The sequence below is a fragment of the Nothobranchius furzeri genome, chromosome 16, assembly GCF_043380555.1.
Source record: "Nothobranchius furzeri strain GRZ-AD chromosome 16, NfurGRZ-RIMD1, whole genome shotgun sequence".
NCBI lineage: Eukaryota > Metazoa > Chordata > Actinopteri > Cyprinodontiformes > Nothobranchiidae > Nothobranchius > Nothobranchius furzeri.
Window position 1 is genome coordinate 48,995,349 of NC_091756.1, and position 24,062 is coordinate 49,019,410.

The following is a 24,062-nucleotide window of genomic DNA, read 5'->3' on the forward strand; positions in this document are numbered from 1 at the left end:
TTATAAGGTGTGGCCTTTCTCAGCATGCAGTACAAAACTCCACCCAACCATCAGAGCAAATGCCCTCAGATAAAAAGATCTGTTTTAATTAGAAGTTTTGAAAGAATTAAAATAAGTAGGGCTGGATGATTTCTGCTTGAATTCAAAGTTTTGTGTATTTTTCATCCACAAACTCGTCTTTGTGAACTGATAACAAAAAAAAAAAAAAAAACAAAAAAAAGGATAACAAAGGTTTTCGATCTAACGTTCATCATTTATTTAGAAAATGTTCTTTTACCTGAGAGAATCCTTCAATAGCATCCTTTACCCAGTCACAAAAGGTCTTTAGTGTTTGTGTGTGTGCACGTGTGTGTGTTCACAGGGTTATGCTGATGCTCTCATGGAATGGTGCAACATTTTCTCTGAAAGTTCAGATTAGACAGAAAATATATAAAACTCACTCAGTTATTGCACTTTGTTAAAATTACTGTAAACTATTAAAAAAAACATTTAGCCTAAAGGCTGTTTTAACTTTTGGGGTAAACTAATTTAAATAAACATTCAATTGATAAATATGTACATTTTTAAGGATATTTCCCCCTTTATAAAGAGTTTGGGCCTTTCAAAGTGCTTTCAGTTAAGTGCTGATGTAAGCAGAAGGTCAGCAGGGCATGATGCCATTTGTTTGTGTACCTAATTCAAAATCAGATTTAGAACGTAAAGCAGAATCCTGTTTTTGGTCAACTTAAACTAGAGTGCAACCCATCAAACTAATGGTACACCAACTTGGTCACAGGGCGAGTATTTAAGGTGTCACACTGATATTCCCGAAGGTCTAAATTTAGCTGCTGGATTTAATTTGTAAGTCTGAAACTCTAAAAGCATCCAACAATGAGAGCATCACATGACGCAAACATAAGCAGAACCCAAACTGTGACACACATGCACACACACACGCAACACTCACGGAGCATTTTACAAAAAAAACAAACATCACATCTCATAAAATCCATGTTCTCCACCACATCCAAAGTCACCCTCCTACTTGTCTGGGACCCAGACTGCAGTGAGGGGTTTCTGCACCTCAGGACCAGCCAAACAGCAGGGTTCGAGGCCAGCTTCACTGGGAAGTCCGGGTGTTTGCCCATGTAAAGTAGCAAGAGTGTTTGGGTCACGCAAAGAGCCTCTGGAATTCAAGCCAGGCTGAATTTGATTTCATAAGTGAGGCTGGCTCATTGTTGTTACGACAAGCCTGTCGAATGGAGGGATTTGGAGAGGAGATTGCATAGACAACTTTCTATTTGCATGCCTCAATAAACTCTACATTTGGTTTGGAAGGGGAACATAAAAACAAAAGACATTATAGACAATCTACACTCTTGTCCAAAGCACAGACGTGGGCGAACGAACCAGATTATGTGAGAGAATGAGCTCCGAAGCTAAGCAGAAAGGCTCGGTTTGCCTTAAAAGGTGCTCTAATTGAATTTGGAACAGACGGAAACTAAAGGTCACAAAAATTAAACCTCATGTACACTTCATGCCACTTGAGCAGATTAGTTATCTAATAAAAAAAATCTGCTAGGTTACATAGAAAAAAAAAACAAGTCAGAAATTTAATGAGTGTAACAGGTCAAACTGTTTTGTCTCCAACCCTGCAGGACTTCCAGACTGGTTTCAGGGAGCCACTGGAGCTTTGGACAAGCGTGCAGATCTACTTTGTGATGTGAACATTTAGCAGCAGGGTTCATTTCTCTGAACTCCACTGATCTCCTCTCCTGCAAACACTCACAGCGTTACGCTTCGAGGACTGCTGCTGACTCCATTGGCGCGCACACCAGCAGATCCAGAGCCACTGGTGTGCAGCATTTCATACTGGGGTAACACTGTGAAGGGCTGGCTTGTATCTCTTTGCAAACAAGAGGAGGCACAAGGGTTGTGATTAATGTCAAGGGGCACTTTTTGAATATGGACCTGCATGCACATGTGGGAGCGTGCACACACACACACACACACACACATAGAACTTGTAACGAGCACTTACACATTTCTCTGCTCCTCCACAGACATGACAATGGGATGGAGCTATGTTTACTTTTTCTTTACAATGATTCTTGAGTGTTTTATGTTTGTATTTACATCCTTAGTTATGGCCCAAAATACATAAAAGAAAAACAAAATCAGAACAGAAAACATACAAAAGTACATAGCATAGTATTGCACCTTGCAAATGGGCAATATATATTCTCAGTTTTTTTATTTATTATATTTTTTTATTTTTATTTCTTCTTTTGTTTTTAACTTTCTATAACGACTGGGTGACACCACTACTCCTTCTGCTGGTGTGTGGAAGTTAGGTTGTGGGAGCCGGTTCAGGTCCAGCGCCCCCTCTGTCAGCTACATTCAGCTCCATAAAACAATCAGCCGTTACAGAAGGACAGATCCCCCAGTCTCTGAGCCATTCACAGTTACAGACTGCACCTTAAAACGGGTATTTCAGACAGTTTCAAGTGTTTTTCTGTGTCAAAGCTATAAACAGTCTCTATTTCACCGATGTACTGTTGTAAATACCTTCCAGAATCAACCTGATTGTGACTGGCTTGCAGGCCTGATGAGCTAATTGCTGGTCTGAGTGAAGCCAAGACCTAAACAATTGATCCAATCTACTGAATTTCACAACAGTTGATGCAGGCATGACTTTATAAACCTTTACAGGGTATTATGTGTTTGCTTATAAGTATCAGCAGTCAGGAGGGGCTTTTGTAATCCCTTCAATTTAACTTGTACACATAGAAACACCTAAAAATGTCCACAAATCCCTTTACATAGGGACCAAAGCTGAATCATTTTCATGCTAAAGTTTCACCTTCCACCAAATCAGTAAAAAGGCACCAAGGGTTGAGGGAAGAGTCCTTTAGTAACTTACTCTGATCTGTTCACACAAGCACATTAATTTTTTTTTTTTACCTTTTATATTCATCTATGCACTCTTCCATGTGCCAGCAAAACTCCTCCCAAGTTTGTCTGAGTTTTGTGTTGTGTGAGGTAATGACAAGATTGTGTTTCAGTTAAATTTTTTTTGTCTGTTTCAGTTTAAGGTTGCATTTTTTTTCTTTCTCCAAAGTTGTTTTTCATTTAAAAAAAAGAAGAGAGAGAGAAATATATATATAAGTATAAAAAAGAAATTCCCGTTTTGTTGGTTTGCGAGATCCTGCTGATAAAAAGGGGGACGGAAACTGGACACACACACACACACACACAAAGGGGTTATGAACACAAAAGAGACAGACGTGTAAAAAGAAGTGAAACAGTTTCTATGTTACACTGCACGCATGGTCAAAAAAGTGACTACAGCCGTTTGTTTTCTCTCTCTCTTTTACACAGAGCAGTTAAAGCGTCAAAATACAAACAGAAATAGAAGTTAACAACGAGGGGGAGAAACACCTCCGATCATTTTCTTTTGGAGTCTCTTTTTTAAAAAGTCTTTTCTTTTCATTTGTTTCTATTTTTTCTCGTAAGGTAAAGCAGCATTTTAACCCCCTCAGTCAACACACATACCCAGTCAGCTCAACGAGGGACGTCCAATCTTCCTCCTGTTCTTTTACAAAGACGTGATTCAATCCTGCACCTCTGGAATGTGGGATCTCCTTTCTGACCCTCACGGGAGTAAAAGTAGGAGCTGAGAGGGAAAAGTTTGGGAGCAGAGGTTAATGTGAGGCCGTAGGGGGGGGGGGGGGGGGGGGGATCCCAACATTTTCCCATTCGTGTCTCTACAAACATCCATGTCGACGATGGCAGTGAGGGTTGAGGCCCACAGCTTTTATCTTCTCCTCACATTCTCATTCTTTCTTGCAGCGACTGCTTTTGCCGTTCACATTCAATCGGTGGTGCTGCTCTGACGGCAGCTATGGCCAGCCTTGTCTCACAAGGGAGAGGCCCGGATCCTGTTTGGTGTCAGCGATTCTCAGCCAAACTGGTGGCAAACTACTCAGAGGTGAGTGACAGCTAGAGGTCTGGAGGAGAGGGAAAAGCTAAGGTTTGAAATGTGGACCGACTACGCTACCGGGCGGTTGACGGGATGATTCAAGAAGGGGTAAGTGCTAAAAGGCCCTCCTGAGCAGGGATCTCCTCCCACCCTCCTTTACTGTTGGTCTAATACTGATGACAGGACAGGTTTGGGACTGAGCCCACTGGATCTGTTACACAGGGATGCCAGACTGGATGATTGAGGGGTTAAAGGGAGGACCGCTGCAGTAGTGCAAAAAGTCCCACCAGCCTGGCTGAGTGAGGCTGCGATGGTGGTTTGAGCTACGCTCCAGGGAGGGTGATGCGGAAAGCAGGAGGGTGATGATGTGCTTCAGGGAGGGGATCGCTTCCTCCTTTCTTCATGACTTGATTGTTTCTCCGATGGCTGTAATCATCCTGTAAAAGTGGCCATGTTATCGTCTGAGTGGTAAACCCATTTAGATTTGGCTTGGCCCCAGAACTGGAATGAACAGAGTGGGCTCGGTGAACAAATCCTGGTTTCGTAGCTTTGATATCTGCCACGGATGACTGACAGGTGAGATTGCGGTCATAGTGGTGAGGAAATAAAAAATAAAAGAACTGAGAGAAATCCATCTGCTGCTGTCCAACGCTCAGTGGCGACCATACCTGGAACATTGATGCCAACACCTTTCTATGCTTTCTGTTTCGGGGGTGAAGCCACTGCTGCTTTTCAGTCCTGTCCACCCTCCTGAGACGGGGTCCAGCCTGTCCTCTGCAGCAGCTGAGAGTCTGCCTCTGCTTTATTTGACAGAAACGGGTAGAGCAACATGTCCAAAAGGATGACACTTGGTCCCAAAGAACAGAAAACGAGACAAACCCAGATGTGATGGGTACCATTCCCTGGAGGTGGGGAAACCTTGCAGGGGTGATGGTTGGCCCTCCTGTCTTTAATTCATCTGAACCAAGTGTGTGTGTTTGTGTGTTTTCTGACAAAAAATAAACAAACAAACAAAAAAAAAAACTATGAACATGTGTGTCTAGACTGGTGTATGTCTGGCTAAAGGCAGAGAAGTGAGGTAGTGCCTGACACTGTGGGGCAGCAACGTCTGCCCCATCACTGGGGTGTGTCCATTTTGAGGTAAATGGTAGCCTTCTGGGCATTTCTGCCCACTCTCAGTGACACCCATGGTTTTAAAAAATAACAAAACTAACAAAAGGCAAGTGTGTATGGATGCCTGGAGGGGCCACACGAGCTGAGTCCAGGAGAAGGGGACTCTGTAGAAAAACCCGGCAGGTTAGGGCCAGCAACAAAACACTGACGTGCAGTGAGAACAGTAAAATGAGGCATTTATGTTACTCTGAGGTGAAGTTGTACGTTTGCATGTGTGTATGCGTGTGTGTGTGTGTGTGTGTGTGTGCGTGCATGTATGTGTGTATGCGTGTGTGTGTGTCGTATGTCACAGGAGCCGGTCCAGTGACAAAGGTAGATTTGAAGCCAAGGTCTGCGTGTGTTTTAAAGGCAGACAGCACAATGACACCAAACTGGAGTAGCCTTGTTATTTTTTCATAAATATAGCACCTGTTTCAGTGGGATCTGAGAGAAGCAGCAGCTCCAAAAACACAAAAACAACAGCAGTAACGGCTCAGATTGAGTAGGGTCATTGAAAACTGGTAGCTTTGCTTCATTTCAGCCATCTCACACCAGAGAAATGCGTCTGCTGATACTTCAGCGTTGCAGTGTTTGCTGATTGCCTGCAGGACCGTGAGGAGTTATGTGTTGTTGTCCAGATTTTCTGAATGACAGCTTTAACACTTATTCAGAAATAATACTGAGAGTTGCAGGCCAGCATTGACACTGGAATCATGGGCTTCAAAAACACGAGTGACCACAGCAAAAAACAAAAAACAAAAAAAACAAAAACAAAAACAAAGAGAGAAAATGTCCTCTCCGGAGAGCGCTGCCCTGAAGAACTGAGGTGAAACAAGCTGTGTGTGTGTGTGTGTGTGTGTGTGTGTGTGTGCGTGTGTGTGTGTGTGTGTGTGTGTGTGTGTGTGTGTGTGTGTGTGTGTGCGTGTGTGTGTGTCTTGGCAAAGGGCTACAACTCTTACTGGATAAGACATCATGATTAGACAGAAGGGCCCCCACACGGATAAACAGGAGTAAAGAGGAAAAAGAGGTGGAGGAGAGGTACTCCTCCCATTTGTTTCACTCTCCTGTTGCTGGTGTGTTCTTTCACTTTTTCCAGTTTTGAAACCACAAACTGTGAGCACAGATTCCTGCCAATGAGACTCTTCCTCCATCTCCATCACCTAGCCCATCTCCTATTGACTTCCCAAAACGCAGTATGAGATCTGCATTTCACACCTCCTGGTCCTCGAAGACCTCGAGGAAGAGCGGGGGGAAGAGTTCGTTGGGACACTCCATCTTCATGTGGAGGAAGCGGCTGGCGTGGCACGCCCCGATCATCCGCAGGTCTGTCACCTTCATCAGGAGCTTGGGCCAGAAGTGGGGAATGTTGTGCTTGCGGTAGTTGATGTAGTGCTCAAACGCCAGCAGGTAGGTCTCCTGGCACTTTTCAATCTTGTCCATACAGGTGAGTCCTGAACGGTCTGTGGAGGTGATGAGAGGAGGACAGGGTTGGAAACGAGATGGATGTTTTAAAAGTTATGGGAAAACAAGTTAACTGACGACTGAAAATGTTTGCCTTAGCCAAAACTGTATGAACAGTGAATAATGTGTCTGCAAAATTTCATTTCTACGTGTTTGTTTGTGTGTTTTATGTCTATATCTATGCTTTAAAACATTTTGGTCACGTCTTGGAGTTTTATGACAGATGAAAAACAATTACTAACTGCAGATTAAAAGTCTAAAGTCTTATATTGAGTCTCTGCCTAGCCTCTGCAGAGAAATCATATAAAGCATTTACTGATTTGTTTCTGAAAAAAAAAAAATATAAATCTAAAAAACAATTATATGAATTAAACATATTTCAAAATTAGTGTAATAATTACATGATAAATTCTAATTTGTCTTAGGGATTGATTATAATTTTTTTATTGAATTGAAAGAAGCTACATCTGACTAAACATTGTTGGTTCACGTCTGTTGGTGCACCCTAGAGCAGCTGCGGCTACACAGTGTCCCCTTTAACGTGTGGATGTCTTCGTCTTCGTCTTCCTCCGCTTATCCGGGTCCGGGTCGCGGGGGCAGCATCCCAATTAGGGAGCTCCAGGCCGTCCTCTCCCCGGCCTTGTCCACCAGCTCCTCCGGCAGGACCCCAAGGCGTTCCCGGACCAGATTGGAGATGTAACCTCTCCAACGTGTCCTGGGTCGACCCGGGGGCCTTCTGCCGGCAGGACATGCCCGAAACACCTCCCCGGGGAGGCGTCCAGGAAGCATCCTGACCAGATGCCCAAACCACCTCAACTGGCTCCTTTCGATCCGGAGGAGCAGCGGTTCTACTCCGAGTCCCTCCCGAATGTCCGAGCTCCTCACCCTATCTCTAAGGCTGAGCCCGGCCACCCTACGGAGGAAACTCATTTCGGCCGCTTGTATCCGCGATCTCGTTCTTTCGGTCATTACCCAACACTCATGACCATAGGTGAGGATTGGGACGTAGATCGACCGGTAAATCGAGAGCCTGGCTTTCTGGCTCAGCTCCCTCTTCCCCACGACAGATCGGCTCAGCGTCCGCATCACTGCAGACGCCGAACCAATCCGCCTGTTGATCTCCCGATCCCTTCTACCCTCACTCGTGAACAAGACCCCGAGATACTTAAACTCCTCCACTTGAGGTAGGACCTCTCCCCCGACCCGGAGGTGGCAAGCCACCCTTTTCCGGTCGAGAACCATGGTCTCAGATTTGGAGGTGCTGATCCTCATCCCAGCCGCTTCACATTCGGCCGCGAACCTAGTCTAGGGTTGTGAGAGATAAACCGATGCGACCGGATATTCTGTTAACAAGTGAGAGATTTGGGTGCATCGGTAGCAGCCTCCTCAATCGATAGGGAAAAGACCTGAACTCATAGATGAATCGGTTCTAGAGTCATCGATCGGGTATCGCGAGATTTTGAGTCGTTTGGCTGCATCATACGTAGGCCAGGCGCCAGAATCGCTAAAACATCGCGAGAGCTTAAGCTACCCCGCAAACCCAAAGAAGCAGCTACCCCGCTAAACACGATAGCTGCCAGTGACTAGCTGTTAGCTCAAATGACAACACGAAAAATGGAGGAGGCGGAGACCAACAACATTAGCCTGGGCGAAAGACGTGATAATACACCGAGACAGATTTTCAACGCACCGGGAAAACAAAAATCCAAGGTTTGGACAGTGTTTGGGTTTTATAAGATGGCGGGGAAGCTCGACAGAAGCCATGCTATTTGTAAACTTTGTAGAGCCTCGTTGACCTACTCCGGGAGCACTACAAATCTGGACCAGCATGCAAAGAGAAAACACGGTGAAGAGTACGGTGAGTTTACCGAGCAGAAGCGTGCAGGAACCAGTGGCAAACAGGCAAGGACGGAGAACGCCATTCCTACTTTTTTCCAGCGACTTGGTCAAAACTCAGCACGCGCTAGGGAAATCACGGCATCAATAACACGTTTTATTGCCAAAGGATTATGTCCTTACAATATTGTCGAGTGGGAAGGATTTCAAGATTTGATTCATACATTAGAGCCCAGATATAAGATACCGTCCCGAAATCATATCACCAACACGTGTATGCCAGCGCTGTATGCCCAGGTTAAGAGCCAAGTTGAAGAAAAACTGGCAAAAGCAGAAAGAGTGGCAATAACTACTGATGCTTGGACGTCATGTGCGACGGAGTCATATGTGACCATCACAGCCCAACACATCGCTCCGGATTGGGAGTTACATGTTTACGTCTTACAGACCCGGGCATTCAAAGGATCCCACACTGGGAAGAATGTAGGTGCTCTGCTGAAACAGGCATGTGTTGACTGGAAGATTCTAGATAAAGAGCCAGCCCTGGTGACTGACAACGCCACAAACATGGTTTTAGCTGGCGTGGAAGCAGAAATGACTCCTCACCTCATGTGCTTTGCACACACTATAAATCTGGCCACACAGAAAGCCTTCAAAATGGACACAGTAGCAAGGTTGCTGGGAAAGGTGAGAAGAGTGGTTGGCTTTTTTCACCGCAGTGTCAGGGCAGCAGAAATTCTACAAGACAAACAGAAACAACTTGCTTTGCCTACCCACAAACTCATCCAAGACGTGTCCACCCGGTGGAATAGTACCCAGATTATGCTTGAACGGGTACTCGAACAACAGCCTGCCATCTCTGCTGCACTCATGTCCAGGGATCTCAGAAGAGGAGAAGAGCTTAACACTCTGAAGGACAAAGACTTCTGTGATGTTGAAGACATTGTGAAGCTGATGGTGCCAGTCAAACTTGTGACGATCAGCATGTGTGAAGACAAGCGGCCCACACTCTCAGTGATTTCCCCTGTCAGAGAAAAGCTTAAAAAGACATTTGAAGCAGCAGATGAAGACTCGGTAGTAATCAGAGAGATGAAACAAGCATTCAGAGAGGACTTGGAGAAGCGCTACACTGGCCTGGAGGATCTGTTCCACACTGCAGCAGCTCTGGATCCCCGCTTCAAGTCTCTGCCCTTCCTGACGGACCATGATGCTGAGCGGACGTTCGCAAACATAACAGCAAAAGCTACATCCCTGCATAACAAGGTACACCTGGAAACACCTCATCATTTAATTAATTTTGTTAAAATACATAATACTGTATTGTGTATTTTGTGGTTTGTAAATGAGCTTTGTTCTAAACATACACATTACAGTGCATTGTATTAATCTATAATTTGGTATTATTAGATTTATCCTGACTACTGTTAATGTTTGTTTGATTTTGTACACAAGCTGTCTTTTATATTTCATTTTTCTAGGCTTTGGCAACAGGGGATCCAGTCCATGGAGGCCCACTGCAGACCACTCCATGCCAGACTGAACCTGCCCTTGGAGAGCTGGGCATCAGGATTGATGCCCCTCAGACCCAACATGAGCCAGAAGGTTTGTATATTTTATACCGTGATCAATAATGGGTTGACGCTAGTATAAACTCATGCTACAGATCTAAAATATTACCATATTACAAAAACACATAAAATATGAGAATTAGCATGCAAAGACCGGGTTTAATCATATGTTTACAAGAGTAATTCATTCTGAACATCAGATGAATAAAGATATGATTGGGTTATGTCAGCTACAAAGTAAAGCACCACTGAGGCATGGCAAACAAAGTCAGTAACATATGGTAATTGTTTTTTTTTTTTGTTTTGTTTGTTTTTTTTTAGATGATCTCCCTCCTTTCAAAAAGAAGAAAATATCTGCCTTGGACCAGCTGTTGGGAAAAGACTTTGAAGTGAGGATGGCGGCTACATCTGTGAGAGACAAGGCCAGTGAAGAAGTCAAAAGGTACAGAGAGCGTGCTTCATTGCCTCTGGAAGAAAATCCTCTACAGTGGTGGAAAGAGCAGCAGGACTTGCCACTGCTGTCATCTCTTGCTAAAAGATACCTCTGCATCCCAGCCACTAGTGTGGCCTCTGAACGGGTGTTCAGTACTGCTGGAGATATTGTTTCCACAAAACGCAGCCTACTCAAACATGAGCATGTGGATCAGCTCATTTTCCTGAAGAAAAATCTGCCCTCCAAAAAAAAAAAAAACAACAGTGATCAGGAGTAAAATGACAGAGAACATTCACAGGCGTTCTGTAAGTGAAGTGAGCTATTTTTCAGTTTCTGATTGGATAGAAATACCTTTATCTGGTCAAAAAGCAGCAGTTTGATTTTAGTTATATTTATTTACTCTAATTTTGTGCATGAAGCACTTGCCACTATTGAGCATTGTTGAGTTAAGAATGATGTTGCTGCTTTGTCGTTCCACTGTGGTTCCCCAGGCTTGAGGCTACATTTTGAGATGAGGCTAATCAGCTAATCATCAGGTTACGGTTTATAGGTGTGTGACTTGTTTACATGAAAATGTTGCACTTTGTTACCTACCTCTAGTGTTCAAAACAAGCTCAGGCTGAAATCTTGCACTTTTTTATAACTAGTCTTGCTACTTTTACCTCTGGACTTCCCATCCAGCAATCCAACCACATATCTCCATGCCTAAAAATAAGAATAGTAACATGTGGTTTTGGTATTCTGTTTTTCTTTTTTTCTTTTTCCTACAAGTGCCATAAAGCCACAATGCTTAAGACATGTTTTTTTTTACATATTTGAAAATAAATGTGGTACTGTCACTTTAACAGAACTGTGTTATTTTCTTTATAAAATATGTTCAACGAATATAAACTAGAGAATCTAATTGTTTAGTTATTCTTACCGTATCGAATCGTTAAAAATCGAATCGAACCGTTTCGAATCGGTCTGTAATAAAAGGATATCGTTTTTGAATTGAATCGTAACCTGTGCATCTAGATTCATATTGAATCGTTTTTCACAGAGAGATGTGCATCCCTAGAACCTACCCAGCAAGAGCTGAAGGTCAGAGCTGGATGAAGCTAGGAGGACCACATCATCCACAAAAAGCAGAGACGAGATTCTCCTGCCACCAAACTCGACACACTCCACACCACGGCTGCGTCTAGAAATTCTGTCCATAAAAGTGATGAACAGAACCGGTGACAAAGGGCAGCCCTGGCGGAGTCCAACCCTCACTGGGAACAGGTCCGACTTACTACCGGCTATGCGGACCAAACTCACGCTCCTCTGGTAAAGGGACTGAATGGCCCTTAACAGAAAGCCACCCACCCCATACTCCTGGAGCGTCCCCCACAGGGTGCCCCTGGGGACACGGTCATAAGCCTTCTCCAAATTCACAAAGCACATGTGGATTGGTTGGGCAAACTCCCATGCCCCCTCCATCACCCTTGCAAGGGTATAGAGCTGGTCCACAGTTCCACGGCCAGGACGAAAACCACATTGCTCCTCCTCTATCTGAGATTCAACTATCGATCGGACCCTCCTCTCCAGTACCTTGGCGTAGACCTTTCCAGGGAGGCTGAGGAGTGTGATCCCCCTATAGTTGGAACACACCCTCAGGTCACCCTTCTTAAAGATGGGGACCACCACCCCGGTCTGCCACTCCCTAGGAACTGCCCCCGATGACCACGCAATGTTGTAGAGACGTGTCAACCATGACAGCCCTACAACATCCATAGCCTTGAGATACCCAGGACGAACCTCATCCGCCCCCGGGGCTCCGCCGCTGTGTAGTTGTTTGACTACCTCAGCAACTTCTGCCCCCGAGATCGGACAGTCCATCCCCAGGCCTCCCAGCTCTGGTTCCTCCTCGGAATGCGCATTGGTGGGATTGAGGAGCTCCTCAAAGTATTCCTTCCACCGTCCGACTATAGCCTCAGTTGACGTCAGCAGCTCCCCATCCCCACTGTAAACAGTGTGAGCGAGTTGCTGCCTTCCTCTCCTGAGGCGCCGGACAGTTTGCCAGAACCTCTTTGGAGCCGATCGATAGTCTTTCTCCATGGCCTCACCAAACTCCTCCCACGCCCGAGATTTTGCCTCGGCAACTGCCACTGCTGCACCCCGCTTGGCTATCCGGTACCTGTCTGCTGCCTCCGGAGACCCACAGACCAGCCACGCCCTGTAGGCCTCCTTCTTCAGCCTGACGGCTCCCCGAACCTCTGGTGTCCACCAGCGGGTACGGGGGTTGCCACCACGACTGGCACTGGCCACCTTACAACCACAGCTAGCAACAGCCACCTCGACAATCGCAGAGTGGAACAAGGCCCACTCGGACTCAATGTCCCCCACTGCTCTCAGGACGTGGTCAAAGCTCTGCCGGAGGTGGGAGTTGAAGACCGTCTTGACAGGTTCTTCTGCCAGGCGTTCCCAGCAGACCCTCACTATGCGTTTGGGTCTGCCAGGTCTACGCGGCATGTTCCCTTGCCATCTGATCCAACTCACCACCAGGTGGTGATCAGTTGACAGCTCCGCCCCTCTCTTCACTCGGGTGTCCAAAACATACGGCCGCAGGTCAGATGATACGACTACAAAATCTATCATCGACCTGTGACCTAGGCTGCCCTGGTACCAAGTGTACCGGTGGGCATCCTTATGTTCGAACATGGTGTTCGTTATGGCCAAACTGCGGCTTGCACAGAAGTCCAATAACAAAACACCGCTCGAGTTCAGATTAGGTGGGCTGTTCCTCCCAATCACACCCCTCCAGGTCAAGCTGTCATTGCCCACGTGAGCACTGAAGTCCCCCAGCAGGACAATGGAGTCCCCTGATGGAGCACTATCTAGCACTCGTCCCAGGGACTCCAAAAAGGGTGGGTACTCTGAACTGATATTTGGCCCATAAGCACAAACAACAGTCAGGACCCGTTCCCCGACCCGAAGGCGCAAGGAAGCTACCCTCTTGTCCCCCGGGGTAAACCCCAACACACAGGCAGAGAGTCTCGGGGCTAACAAAAAGCCAACCCCAGCCCTCCGCCTCTCACCCGGAGCAACTCCAGCAAAGTAGAGTGTCCAACCCCTCTCCAGGTCTCGGGTTCCAGAGCCAATGCAATGTGTCGAGGTGAGTCCGACTATATCTAGCCGGTACCGCTCAACCTCTGCCACAAGCTCCGGCTCCTTCCCCGCCAGCGAGGTGACGTTCCATGTCCCAAAAACTAGTTTTCTTGTCCGGGGATTGGACCGCCAAGGCTCCCGCCTTGGTCTGCCACCCGATTCGCATTGCACCGGACCCTTCATGTTCCTCCTGCGGGTGGTGGGTCCACAGTTGGACGAGCCCATGTATCCGGTTCGGGCTGGGCCCGGCCGGGCCCCATGGGCGAAAGCCCGGCCACCAGGCGCTCGCTCACGGGCCCCAACCCCAGGCCTGGCTCCAGGGTGGGACCCCGGTAACCCTCCGGGCCGGGTACTCCGACTCTTCGTTTTAACCGCCATGAAAGATCCTTCGAATGGATGTGTGTTTGTGAACTGATGAATGATGACAGTGTAAAGCGCTTTGGAGTCCTCTGACTCAAAACAGTGCTTTACAAGTTCAGGTTATTTACCATTTATCAAGCCAGAGCCAGCCAAGCACTGAGGAGATGTAAAACCTGAGCTTGGAACATGAACTTTAAAGAGGATTTAAATGAGGTCATTGTTGCGTTCATTTTCTTGCTGTTTAATGCCGCATAACCCAGTTTAATGTATAAGTACATCAATCATAAATGCACTTTGCAACTGTAATTAGAGGTGGCACTCCGCGTTTGAATCAGGAGGGATCCATCCAGTTTGACAAAAGCAGAATTCTGTCAGAAAAATGGGTTTTAAGCTGATTTGTGAAGTGGAGTCATGCAGTTGCAGGGAGAATAAAGCAACTACTGCAGGTGGTAGGGAAAAAAATAAAACCACCCTGGGATATAACAACTCCTCACAGTAATTCAGAGCACATCACAGAGAGCTTGAAACGATGCGAAACCCAGTGGCTGCAACATAATGATGTTGATCTTTGGAAGCTATCTGGTCTAAGTGGTTTGTGAAAAGCTCTAAAGTGCTACTTGATGCAAGCACCAGTTACAAGTTCAAATATTAGGTGGTATTAAGGTCAATCTCATTTTAGCTCTCACACATGGGAATGTCCCAAACCTTTTAGGATGTAGGATACTGAAGTCCAATCATGGTCTTTAAGGACCATTATCCTTTTTCATTCACCCACTGAGGCAAGGAGATGTGCTGGAGCAGAAACACAGACAGAGTTGCTCTATGCTGGTGCTTGAGGACCATTACTTGCTAGCTTTCGGTTCCCCTGCACCAACACACATAGAGGTGATTCAGTCATTGCATCAGCTGTGTTGGAGCAGGGGAACAACTAAAACATGTTGGATAGTGGTCCTGGAGGACCGCTGATACAGTGTGTCCTTCATCTAATCATTGTATTAAAAATATCACACACAATTGTCAAAATATACATTTTCTGTGTTTTGGTGTCTCAGCCACCATTGCCTAATCCTAATCCTAACCCAGTGGGATTTGGATATACCTGTGAATGCAGACAAATTAGCTGGTTTGTAACAACAAGCAGAGTAAAGGCACTGGCATAAATCAGCTTCAACCTTTACAACCACGTACCAGAGCTCATGAGAAGAACGGCCTGCAGCAGCGCCACCTCCGTGTCATCCAGGTTGAACTGTGCCAGACTTTTGCCTAAATCAAAAATGGCGTCAGACACGATGCCCAGCCCTCCGTTCTTCAGCTGCTCTCGCTTCACGGCCATCTCTCCACTCAGCGTCAACGTCTCGCTCTCGGGGTCATAGCGGATGGCGGCTCGCAGAGACATGATCTCCATGCAGCAGCCCTTTAACAGGATGATCTGGTCTTCACAAGGCAGCTGGTGAACAAACAAAAACCCATGTTTACCATTATTTTATCGGAATTTAATCAGCTTTCACAAAATAAAAAAGGAAGAGACAAAAAAAAATCTAAATGAAAACAAACCCTGTGGGATGAGCACTCTGACAGTAACGGTGGGGTTCCCCAGGGCTGTGTTCTAGGTCCTTTTTGGTTCTCTGTTTACATGTTTATTTAAATTCAATTTAAGTTAAATTTTCAGGAAATGTAACGTAACATCTGTGTTTTGTTTGTAAGCAAATGTTTACATTGAGTCTCATCAAACGATAAAGCTAGGTATCATCTAATATCAAAACCCCAACTGGAGCAGATGGACAACTTGCCAGTTTTTTTTAAATTCTTTATAAATTTCAGCCCTTTTTTATGTTTCATATTTTTAATTAGATAATATTTGTTGTTTGTTGTCGTAAAAAGTAAGATTCAAACAGTTGAGTTAGCGAGCATCATCCATTTTCTAAAACAACAAAAGATAATAAAAGGGATATAGTCCAAAATATCAAGCTACTAGTCACATTTATAAATAAAAGCACAAAACATCTAATGGATTGTTTTGTTAGTAGTCAATACAGACGTGTCTTCATTTCATCCCATTTAGAAAGGTTCACATTGTGGGCGGATGCAAGCAGCGAAAAACTGGCATCAAAATCAACTAAAATTTTAATAAACAACCAGACAGAAGAAAAGCAGAAAAGTGAGGAAGAGGAGGAGAACTTTGAAGATAGATTAAAATGAAGCAGGAATTTGTTTTCACTAATGAACACAGATCATTTCTAAAACAGCCTGATTTACAGGGATATTAGACTCCCTCTTAAAACTCATTTAAATATATCTGCAGAGTGAGTGTGCTGAATTAATCTCACCTCGATGGAAGCTCATTTCCTACCGACGGCTGTGCAGATTAATTGGCCTTCACTGCGTTGGTTTGTCTTGTAAATGTTGTAACCGAAGCTTAAACTAAATGCTTGTGATGCATTCACAGCGGAATTAGTCTGAGAGGAAAGCTGCAGATTAATTTTACAGACTAAATGACCGCTGACTCGGTTTCTGTGAAGCCTTATCAGTGAGTTGGTGCAGCAGCATGAAGAGATCTCATGTTAGCTAAACAGGTTCTCATCTTTCATCTGATTACAATGCCTTCTTTAATAATATCTGTTATATTGGAAACAGATGATTATGTGTTTCTGGGTCTGGAATACTAAACTCTCCTTATCTGTTAAAACTTTAATCTGAAAGCAAATAACAGAGCTGTGTAGTTTGAATACAAGTAGAATGAATTAGACTTTTAAATAATTTTAAATAAAAAATCCCCTCCAAGTGGGGAGCATTGGGGCGGCAGTAGTTCAAGAGGTAAAGCGGATAGTCCAGTAAATGGAAGGTTGCAGGTTCGATCCCGGTTCTGGACAGATAATGCTGCCGTTGTGTCCTTGGGCAAGACACTTAACCCATCTTGTCTGCTGGTGGTGGTCAGAGGGACTATTGGTGCCTGTGATCAGAAGACTCGCCTCTGTCAGTGCGCCCCAGGGCAGCTGTGGCTACATTGTAGCTCATCACCACTAGTGTGTGAACGTGTGTGTGAATGGATGGATACACTGTAGTGTAAAGCGCTTTGGAGTCCTCTGACTCTGAAAGGCGCTACACAATTGCGGGTCATTTATCATTTCATTTGGTTTATGTACCTAAACACATTAAAAGTTGGAACTTTTCCTCTTCTGTGACTCATCCTATAGCAGATTCACGCTGAGGCAGCTTGTTGACTGCTGCTGTCCCCCCAGACTAAAATGCACCCAACCTTATAATTAACCAATCACACAACATCTCATTACAAGCAGCAAAGACTAACACATTTGCTAATTGACACAGCAGAACTAACTAAAGATGCTCTTGGGTTTGTTTTCTGAGACATGCATTTACTACAGAAACAAAAGTGTTCATTATCATTGTTTAACCTCAGGAATGGATTCTTCCAGACATTTTACACTAATGAAATCCCTCTGTCTGATAGTATTTGAGGTCATATTTTAAATAAAAATCGTAGCTTGTCCCCTCTCGTTTAATAATACATCTGCAGTGGTCTCTAATAGGAATGAATGCCTTTTAAGATGGGGCGACGGTGGCACAGGAGTTAAGTGCTCGCCCCGCAATCGGACAAATCAGTTTGTCACTGTCGTGTCCTTGGGCAAGACACTTAACCCCCCTTGCATGCTGGAGGTCGGAGGGACCGGTGGCGCCTGTGTACAGCAGACTCGCCTCTGTCAGTGTGCCCCAGGGCAGCTGTGGCTACAGCGTAGCTCATCACCACCCAGTTGTGAATGGGTGAATGACTGAATGTGCTGTTAAATGCCTTGGGGGGTTCCAGGACTCCAGGTGCTATATCAAATACAGGTAATTTACCATTTGACTCTGGGTACAAAAAGCCCTGGTGCGCCTGTTTCAGGATCTAGAATATTACCAGATTAGAGGAGAGCTTCTGACGACAGGAGTTGTACTTCCTGATATTAGACATCTCATCTCTGATTGGCTGACAGCAATGCGACTCTACCACTGACTCGGCTTACTTTGCAAAGTTGATGTTTTATCTTCTCGCCTGAAGGAGTTCTGCTGTGTGGTGGAGTTGTTAATGCTAATGGTTAGCTTCTACTAGTCAAGGCGCTTTCTTGTGAGTCAAGAGCTGAATGTTAAGTGTCTGTGTGACGTAGATCCATCAGGCTTTTCAGACCCCAGAGTTCCACCTTCTATTTTCTATCAGAAGCTAATGCAGGAGATAGGTGTAGGAGACTATTTTCATGTTCAGCCTGCATGAAAAACCCAGAGTGACCCATTATTATCAGAAATAGCCATTAAAAATGGTTTCTCATTGAACACATCTTCACTGAACAATGAGCTAACACTCACCTCAGAGAACATGGGCAGTTTTTTGGCAAAGTCGACGACACGGGTGATGGCAGGGGTGATGATCTTTGTGAACTCGCTGAAGGCCTCCAGGTCTACCTTGTCCCTGTCTGACGTGGGAGTGACCGGAGACTGGCCGATTTTGTCTGGCTGCATGGGAAAATGCAAAAAATTAGTGCAATAAATAAATTAAACAGAATTAAATGTTACTGCATGAGAAGCCGATCAGAGACACAAGATTCAGGAGGTTAAAACAATGTCACACAGAAAAATAAAATGAAGCTGTAACCATTTGCTTCTTTGTTATTTTAGTATTTATATTTCAGTGTCAGGAACATGCATGTCCATAGAATCTGGCGCCAGAGCTCGCTAGATAATCTTCCAAATATTTCTACAAAATCTGCAGTGCCACGCCCGGATCTTGTCCTTCACACGAGCACTCAACAGCAGGAAGACTGAATGCAAAACAAGTTCTAACAGAACATGATGTGATAATATTCACTGCAGGTATTTATTCAGAGCACATCAGATGGTATACAAGGCTTTTTACATTTCCACATTGATTACTGCTGTGGTCGATATTCATCAAATATTAATAACTGAGTGGGAAGCATGGAGAACTTTGAAGGAAAGTGTTTGGAATACAAAACTTTCTAGATATTATAGATGAAAGCTGGATGGGAAAGTCCAGAGAAATCTAGTCCTTCAGCTGGATTTCCACTAGTTTTAAGGTCATTTTAGACTTTCTAGTACAAAAATGGCCTAGAGAGTTTAACAAAATACAAAAAACCAACCAGTTCTTATGTTTTGTTTTATAAATATACATTTTGAGTTTTCAAGTTTGTCTGGGGGCTGCGTAGTGGCACAGTGGTTAGAGCTGTTGCCTTGCAGCAAGAAGATCCTGGGTTCGCTTCCCGGCCTGGGATCTTTCTGCATGTTCTCCCTGTGCATGCGTGGGTTCTCTCCGGGTACTCCGGCTTCCTCCCACAGTCCAAACACATGACTGTTAGGTTTCTTGGTCTGTCTAAATTGTCCTTAAGTGTGAGTGTGTGTGTGCATGATTGTTTGTCCTGTGTGTCTCTGTGTTGCCCTGCAATGGACTGGCTCTCTGTCCAGGGTGTACCCCGCCTAATTCCCCATTGACCGCTGGAGATAGGCGGTCAATGGGCGATAGGCGACCCTACATGGACAAAGCGGGTTCAGACACTGGATGGATGGATGGAAGTTTGTCTGGTACATGCTCCAAGCTGTTGTGTAATCCTTTTACTAACATTAGCAGAAAGGACATCTGACAGCATTAAAGCAACACTAAGCAGTTTTTACACTTCAAACCAATTCCTTAAAAAGTGGGGTTCAGTGATTGGGTTGGTAGAAACTTTACCAACTTCACATGGGACAGCTGAAACAGATTAGAGGAGCGGGTAGGTGCCCTATGGGGAGCTATTTAACTGCTTATCAGTCGTTAGCTATTTTCTGTGCCAGTAGCTAATAAAAGGTTAGCAGTTAGCTTTTTCAGTCTGGCGACCGTCAATAACAAAACCCAAGAGAAAGACAAAAAGAGACCTTTTTCTGTTTTTGATGGCATTATGCGAAGCCTGGAAGTAAAGGTCCGAGAATTACGAAGGGGTGATGGTGACCTGGCTTTGTTGCTTCTGGACTTGTAAGTAATAATTTTTGTCCAACAGTGTGGCTTATTTATTAAGACTTGGCTCATGCTAGGGTTGTGATATACTTGCAGTTTGGGTGGGTGGGCACAATCAAAACAAACATGGCGTCAATAGAAGAGATCAGTAACTGGTTAATTTTGATATCATGACAAAAATAAAGCAGCCGTATCGTAGATAGTGTGAAAGACCTTAAACCAGAGATGGTCATCGTGGTGAGTGTGTCTCACTCATTTTGTTCAACTCCACCTACTGGTTACTTGTATATTACAGCGTTCGGATGCAGCGCGTTGATTCTGGTGGATGTTCACAAACAACGCTTCAAATCAACACAAGTAATGTTTTTGGCCATTTTAAACACATGTTTGCTTTGTTAAACAGCAAGCATATCAAGGCCCTAAGTGTTAGCTCGTTGTTAGCGCTAGCTACAGCAGGAAGGTTGTTTATGACAGTTGTACTTCTGGTTTGAACCAGTAGGGTGGAGTAACTGTAAACAGTTTAGTGTTACTCTAAGACATTTGAGTGTAAAAATTATGTTTTGGCCAACTATTGGAACATGTTTTTAAGCCAAACCCCCCAAAATACTCACTTTCTAATAATGAGGAAACCAATAGTGGATAACTACAATGATTGATTTTAGTTCTCTCAACAAACTAAAACCAGTTGCACAAGTAAAGCAACCAAAACTATTTCAATAGGAAGGATGAAATGTACTTCCAATTGAGCTGATACATCATGGGACATTCATTTTTGTCACAGTGTAACAGCCAAAACCCTCAGACAGAACTGCAACACATGGAATGAACGTGTAAATGCAACATTAAAATAAAATAAAAAAAGCAAATAATTAATGGACATACAAATTTAAGACATGACTAACAGTCATTGAAGACCTTGTCTGCAGATCTATTTAAAACCTGTAGATCCTCCAGAGGGCAGAATGTGTGTATGGGATGGGATATGGCAGGTTTGTGATGAAAGTACTAATCCTAATCTCCAGCTGGATGCTTCAAGGCCAGAAATGGTCTGCTGTAAATTTGCGACCACCAAGAGTTTAATTTAAGACATTTTAAACTGTGAAAACCCTGTTTGGGGAAAATGTCTAGAAAGTACTAGAGGGGTTTTAGCAATTTTAGGTGGATTTAACTCTCAGATGAAAAACCATCAGATGAAAAAACAAACAAAAAAACAAAGAAACACTGCACAGATAAGTAATGCATGCATCAACCGAGGTATAACTGTGTAAACTGTTGTTTCAAACTCCTGTTTGAAAAATCCAAAGACATTGTCATTTACTCAAGCTGGTCTCTTGCCATGAGTAAGATAAGAAATAATCATTTCAGTAATTCATTGACCATAAAACAGGACGACCTGAATCTCCCGGACATTCCTCCTGTCTGTGAACGTTTGTGGAAAATCTAAATATTGTAATCATGACTTTGATGGATGAAACTCTTGTTGTCCAAAAGCCAAAGCTAAGCTAAGGTTTTATTGATGGACTTTGGGACCATTTTTCATTTGGCTGTTGAGAAAACAGCAGTCTCGTGAGAGACGGGGAGAACAGCTGAGGTCCATAAATGCTGAATGCATAAGTGGACTCGATCCAGAGAAATTCAGTCTTTAACTCAGATTTCAAACTGTTTAATGGGTTCTGGCAGCAACACTACGCATTTTCCAGCAGAATGTGATGAAGTTTCAAATTGTTACAGCTAAGTTTGTAGATTAACCGTATTAATCCAGGCACTAATCCTGGAAGTAGTCTTTGGTTTTGTCATGCAATTCTCCAAAGGAACCTAATTTCTTACATTAACTCAAAGTCTGGACAAAATAAATAAATAAACTATAGCAGGGAAAAATTCCCACGAGGACAGGCATCGTGCTCTAATTGAGTCCATTTGGCCTGTAGAAGGGAAGGGACCTGAGAAATCAATATGAATTAGTTTAGAGTGATCTCTGTGATGAAATGTTTTTATTCTGATGAGTCTCTTAGAGGATGAAAATGACCCCTTTCATGGGGCCTTAGGGGTCATTGAGATCTGCTGTAGCCTTCAAACAAACAGCAAAACTCCAATATTAACAACCATAGGCCTGGCTTCTCTTCAGGCTGAGTGCAAAGCCAACATCCTCATATGTAGAGAAATAGATGTCTGCAGGAGGCCATGCAATAAAGCAGAAATGTTTTCAAGGGCTCTCAATTTTCCTGTGTGAGTCACGAAGCCTCACTCTATGTTGCTGGAATTTTAAACCTTTTCAAAGGATTTGCAGCACAAATCTTTACTCTAAATGGAAAGTCAGCACAGGCGCCTCTTCTTGACTGTCTCCATTAGCCAAAAGTTCAAGGAGTGTGAGATGGCAAAAGAGAAGCTGTGGTAAAATTACAAATAAAAAGAAGGTAAAATGTGGGGGAAATGAAGACGTTTCGTGATGAGTCCTTCTGCACATTTTTTGCACTGTTTTGTTCCTGTAGCTGCTTGGTCATAATGTTTAATCAGTTAGTGTTTGTTTGAAGGCAGCAGGAGATCAGCAGGTAGAGCAGGTTGTCCAGTAATCGGAAGGTTGCAGGTTCAATCCCAGCTCCCACCAGCGAATTCTGCTGTTGTGTCCTTGGGCAAGACACTTAAACCCCCTTGCCTGCTGGTGGTGGTCAGAGGGACCGGTGGGGCCAGGGTACAGCAGCCTCGCCTCTGTCAGTGTGCCCCAGGGCAGCTGTGGCTATGTCGTAGCTCATTCCCACCAGTGTGTGAATGGGTGAATGACTGATTGTGTTGTGAAGAGCCTTGGGGAGTTGTAGAAACCTAAGAAGCTGCTATACAAACACAGGCCATTAACCATTTAAACTACAATGTGAATGTTAGAAAAATATTTCTTTGACTTTTATCCTAAATAGGCTTCATGTTAGGACATTGTATGGTTGTCCTCATTGACTTTATGATAAAGGTCATTCTAATCACGACTAACTCCGCTGGAGTAAATTAGAAACAGGTCCAAAAATCGGGCAAAAAATCGAAAATTTATCATTATCAACATTTCTGACTCTTATCGAGATCATTTTTCACACGTCAATAAATTTGATAATAAAAAATAAAAAGTTGTGTGTAGGTTGACAACATTCATGTCCCTTTAAGAAGCTGTACCACCTTGAGTCCCATAAAAATGTGACTCAACGTAATACATGTGACAGCCCCATCTAGTGGGCAACTCTTGTTTCTGCACAAACCTGAAGTTAACATCCATTTATCGTTATCGAGATGAAATCCTCAATATATCGTGATAGTGATTTTAGGCCACATCGCCCAGCCCTAGTCCAATCTAAAATGGAAATGCACATTTTATGCTTCATAGTGTCAGAAAACTTGGTTGTTTTAAGACAAAACATTTTGTTGATCAAGATGTACAGTTCTGAAGATATTCATTCAAAATCTTCAACTATCTGCATGAAAAATGGTAATGTGAACACAGATCATAGTAAGCACTCTAGTGCTTTTATTATGAAAGCTGTGCTGCAGTAATCTGAGTGTGTTTTTGTCTGAAGAGGAGAAATAAGAGACACGACTACAACTCCAGGAAGCAATTGTGTTAAATAACAATTTTAATTATTGACAAAAGTACGGTGTAAGTGATTTTTCTGTAGCCAAGCAGCCTTAAATGGTGGTGAACAGTGGGAATCCACCTTAATGCATTGAGATGGGGGAAACCTAAAACCTCAGCCTAACATTTTATGTGCTGACCTCCCACTGTTTTTCACATGCATTAGTTAAGAAAAGCTTGTTCCTAAAAAAGCTGAAAGAAAAAAATCTTGTTTCACATCTGCTTTTAAAAACTTTGGTGAGTTTTACTGTGAGATACTAAGGATTTTGGCTTTCATACTCAACTTTAACGCCAAAAAAAAAAATCCTATAAATGACATCTTTCCCAGTGATCTACAGACGTCCAACCCTCAGCTTGTTTTTATTTTTGATAAACAGGACAGATATCAGAAACTACAACCCACTGAACAGACCAATGAGCAGCATTCCAAGATTATGACGTCTAATGAGGGCAAATCCTGCAAGTGAGTATTTTTAAAATACTGATGCTTTTAACCCAACTTCTGTGGTCAACTGAAACCAGATGTTCGCCGAATCCCTCTCGTTTCTGCT

General features: G+C 43.9%; 2 protein-coding genes across 2 annotated transcripts in view; one reads left to right on the forward strand and one right to left on the reverse strand.

Annotated features, from left to right (window-relative positions):
- Positions 1–6,111: 6,111 nt before the first annotated feature.
- LOC107387620 (thyroid hormone receptor alpha-B) overlaps positions 6,112–24,062 on the reverse strand; it is a 43,405-nt gene continuing 25,454 nt past the window's right edge. The window contains exons 6-8 of the mRNA XM_054749378.2: positions 18,263–18,409; positions 15,092–15,350; positions 6,112–6,573 (exon numbers count right to left, since the gene is read on the reverse strand). Of these exons, the coding sequence (XP_054605353.1) occupies positions 6,323–6,573; positions 15,092–15,350; positions 18,263–18,409 (657 nt within the window). The 3' untranslated portion in view covers positions 6,112–6,322. The remainder of the gene's footprint in view (positions 6,574–15,091; positions 15,351–18,262; positions 18,410–24,062) is intronic.
- On the forward strand, positions 7,951–10,816 carry LOC139063545 (E3 SUMO-protein ligase ZBED1-like). Its single transcript, XM_070545768.1, has 3 exons — positions 7,951–9,673; positions 9,889–10,012; positions 10,300–10,816. The coding sequence occupies exons 1-3, from the start codon at positions 8,174–8,176 to the stop codon at positions 10,686–10,688; spliced, it is 2,013 nt and encodes a 670-aa protein (XP_070401869.1). The 5' UTR covers positions 7,951–8,173; the 3' UTR covers positions 10,689–10,816.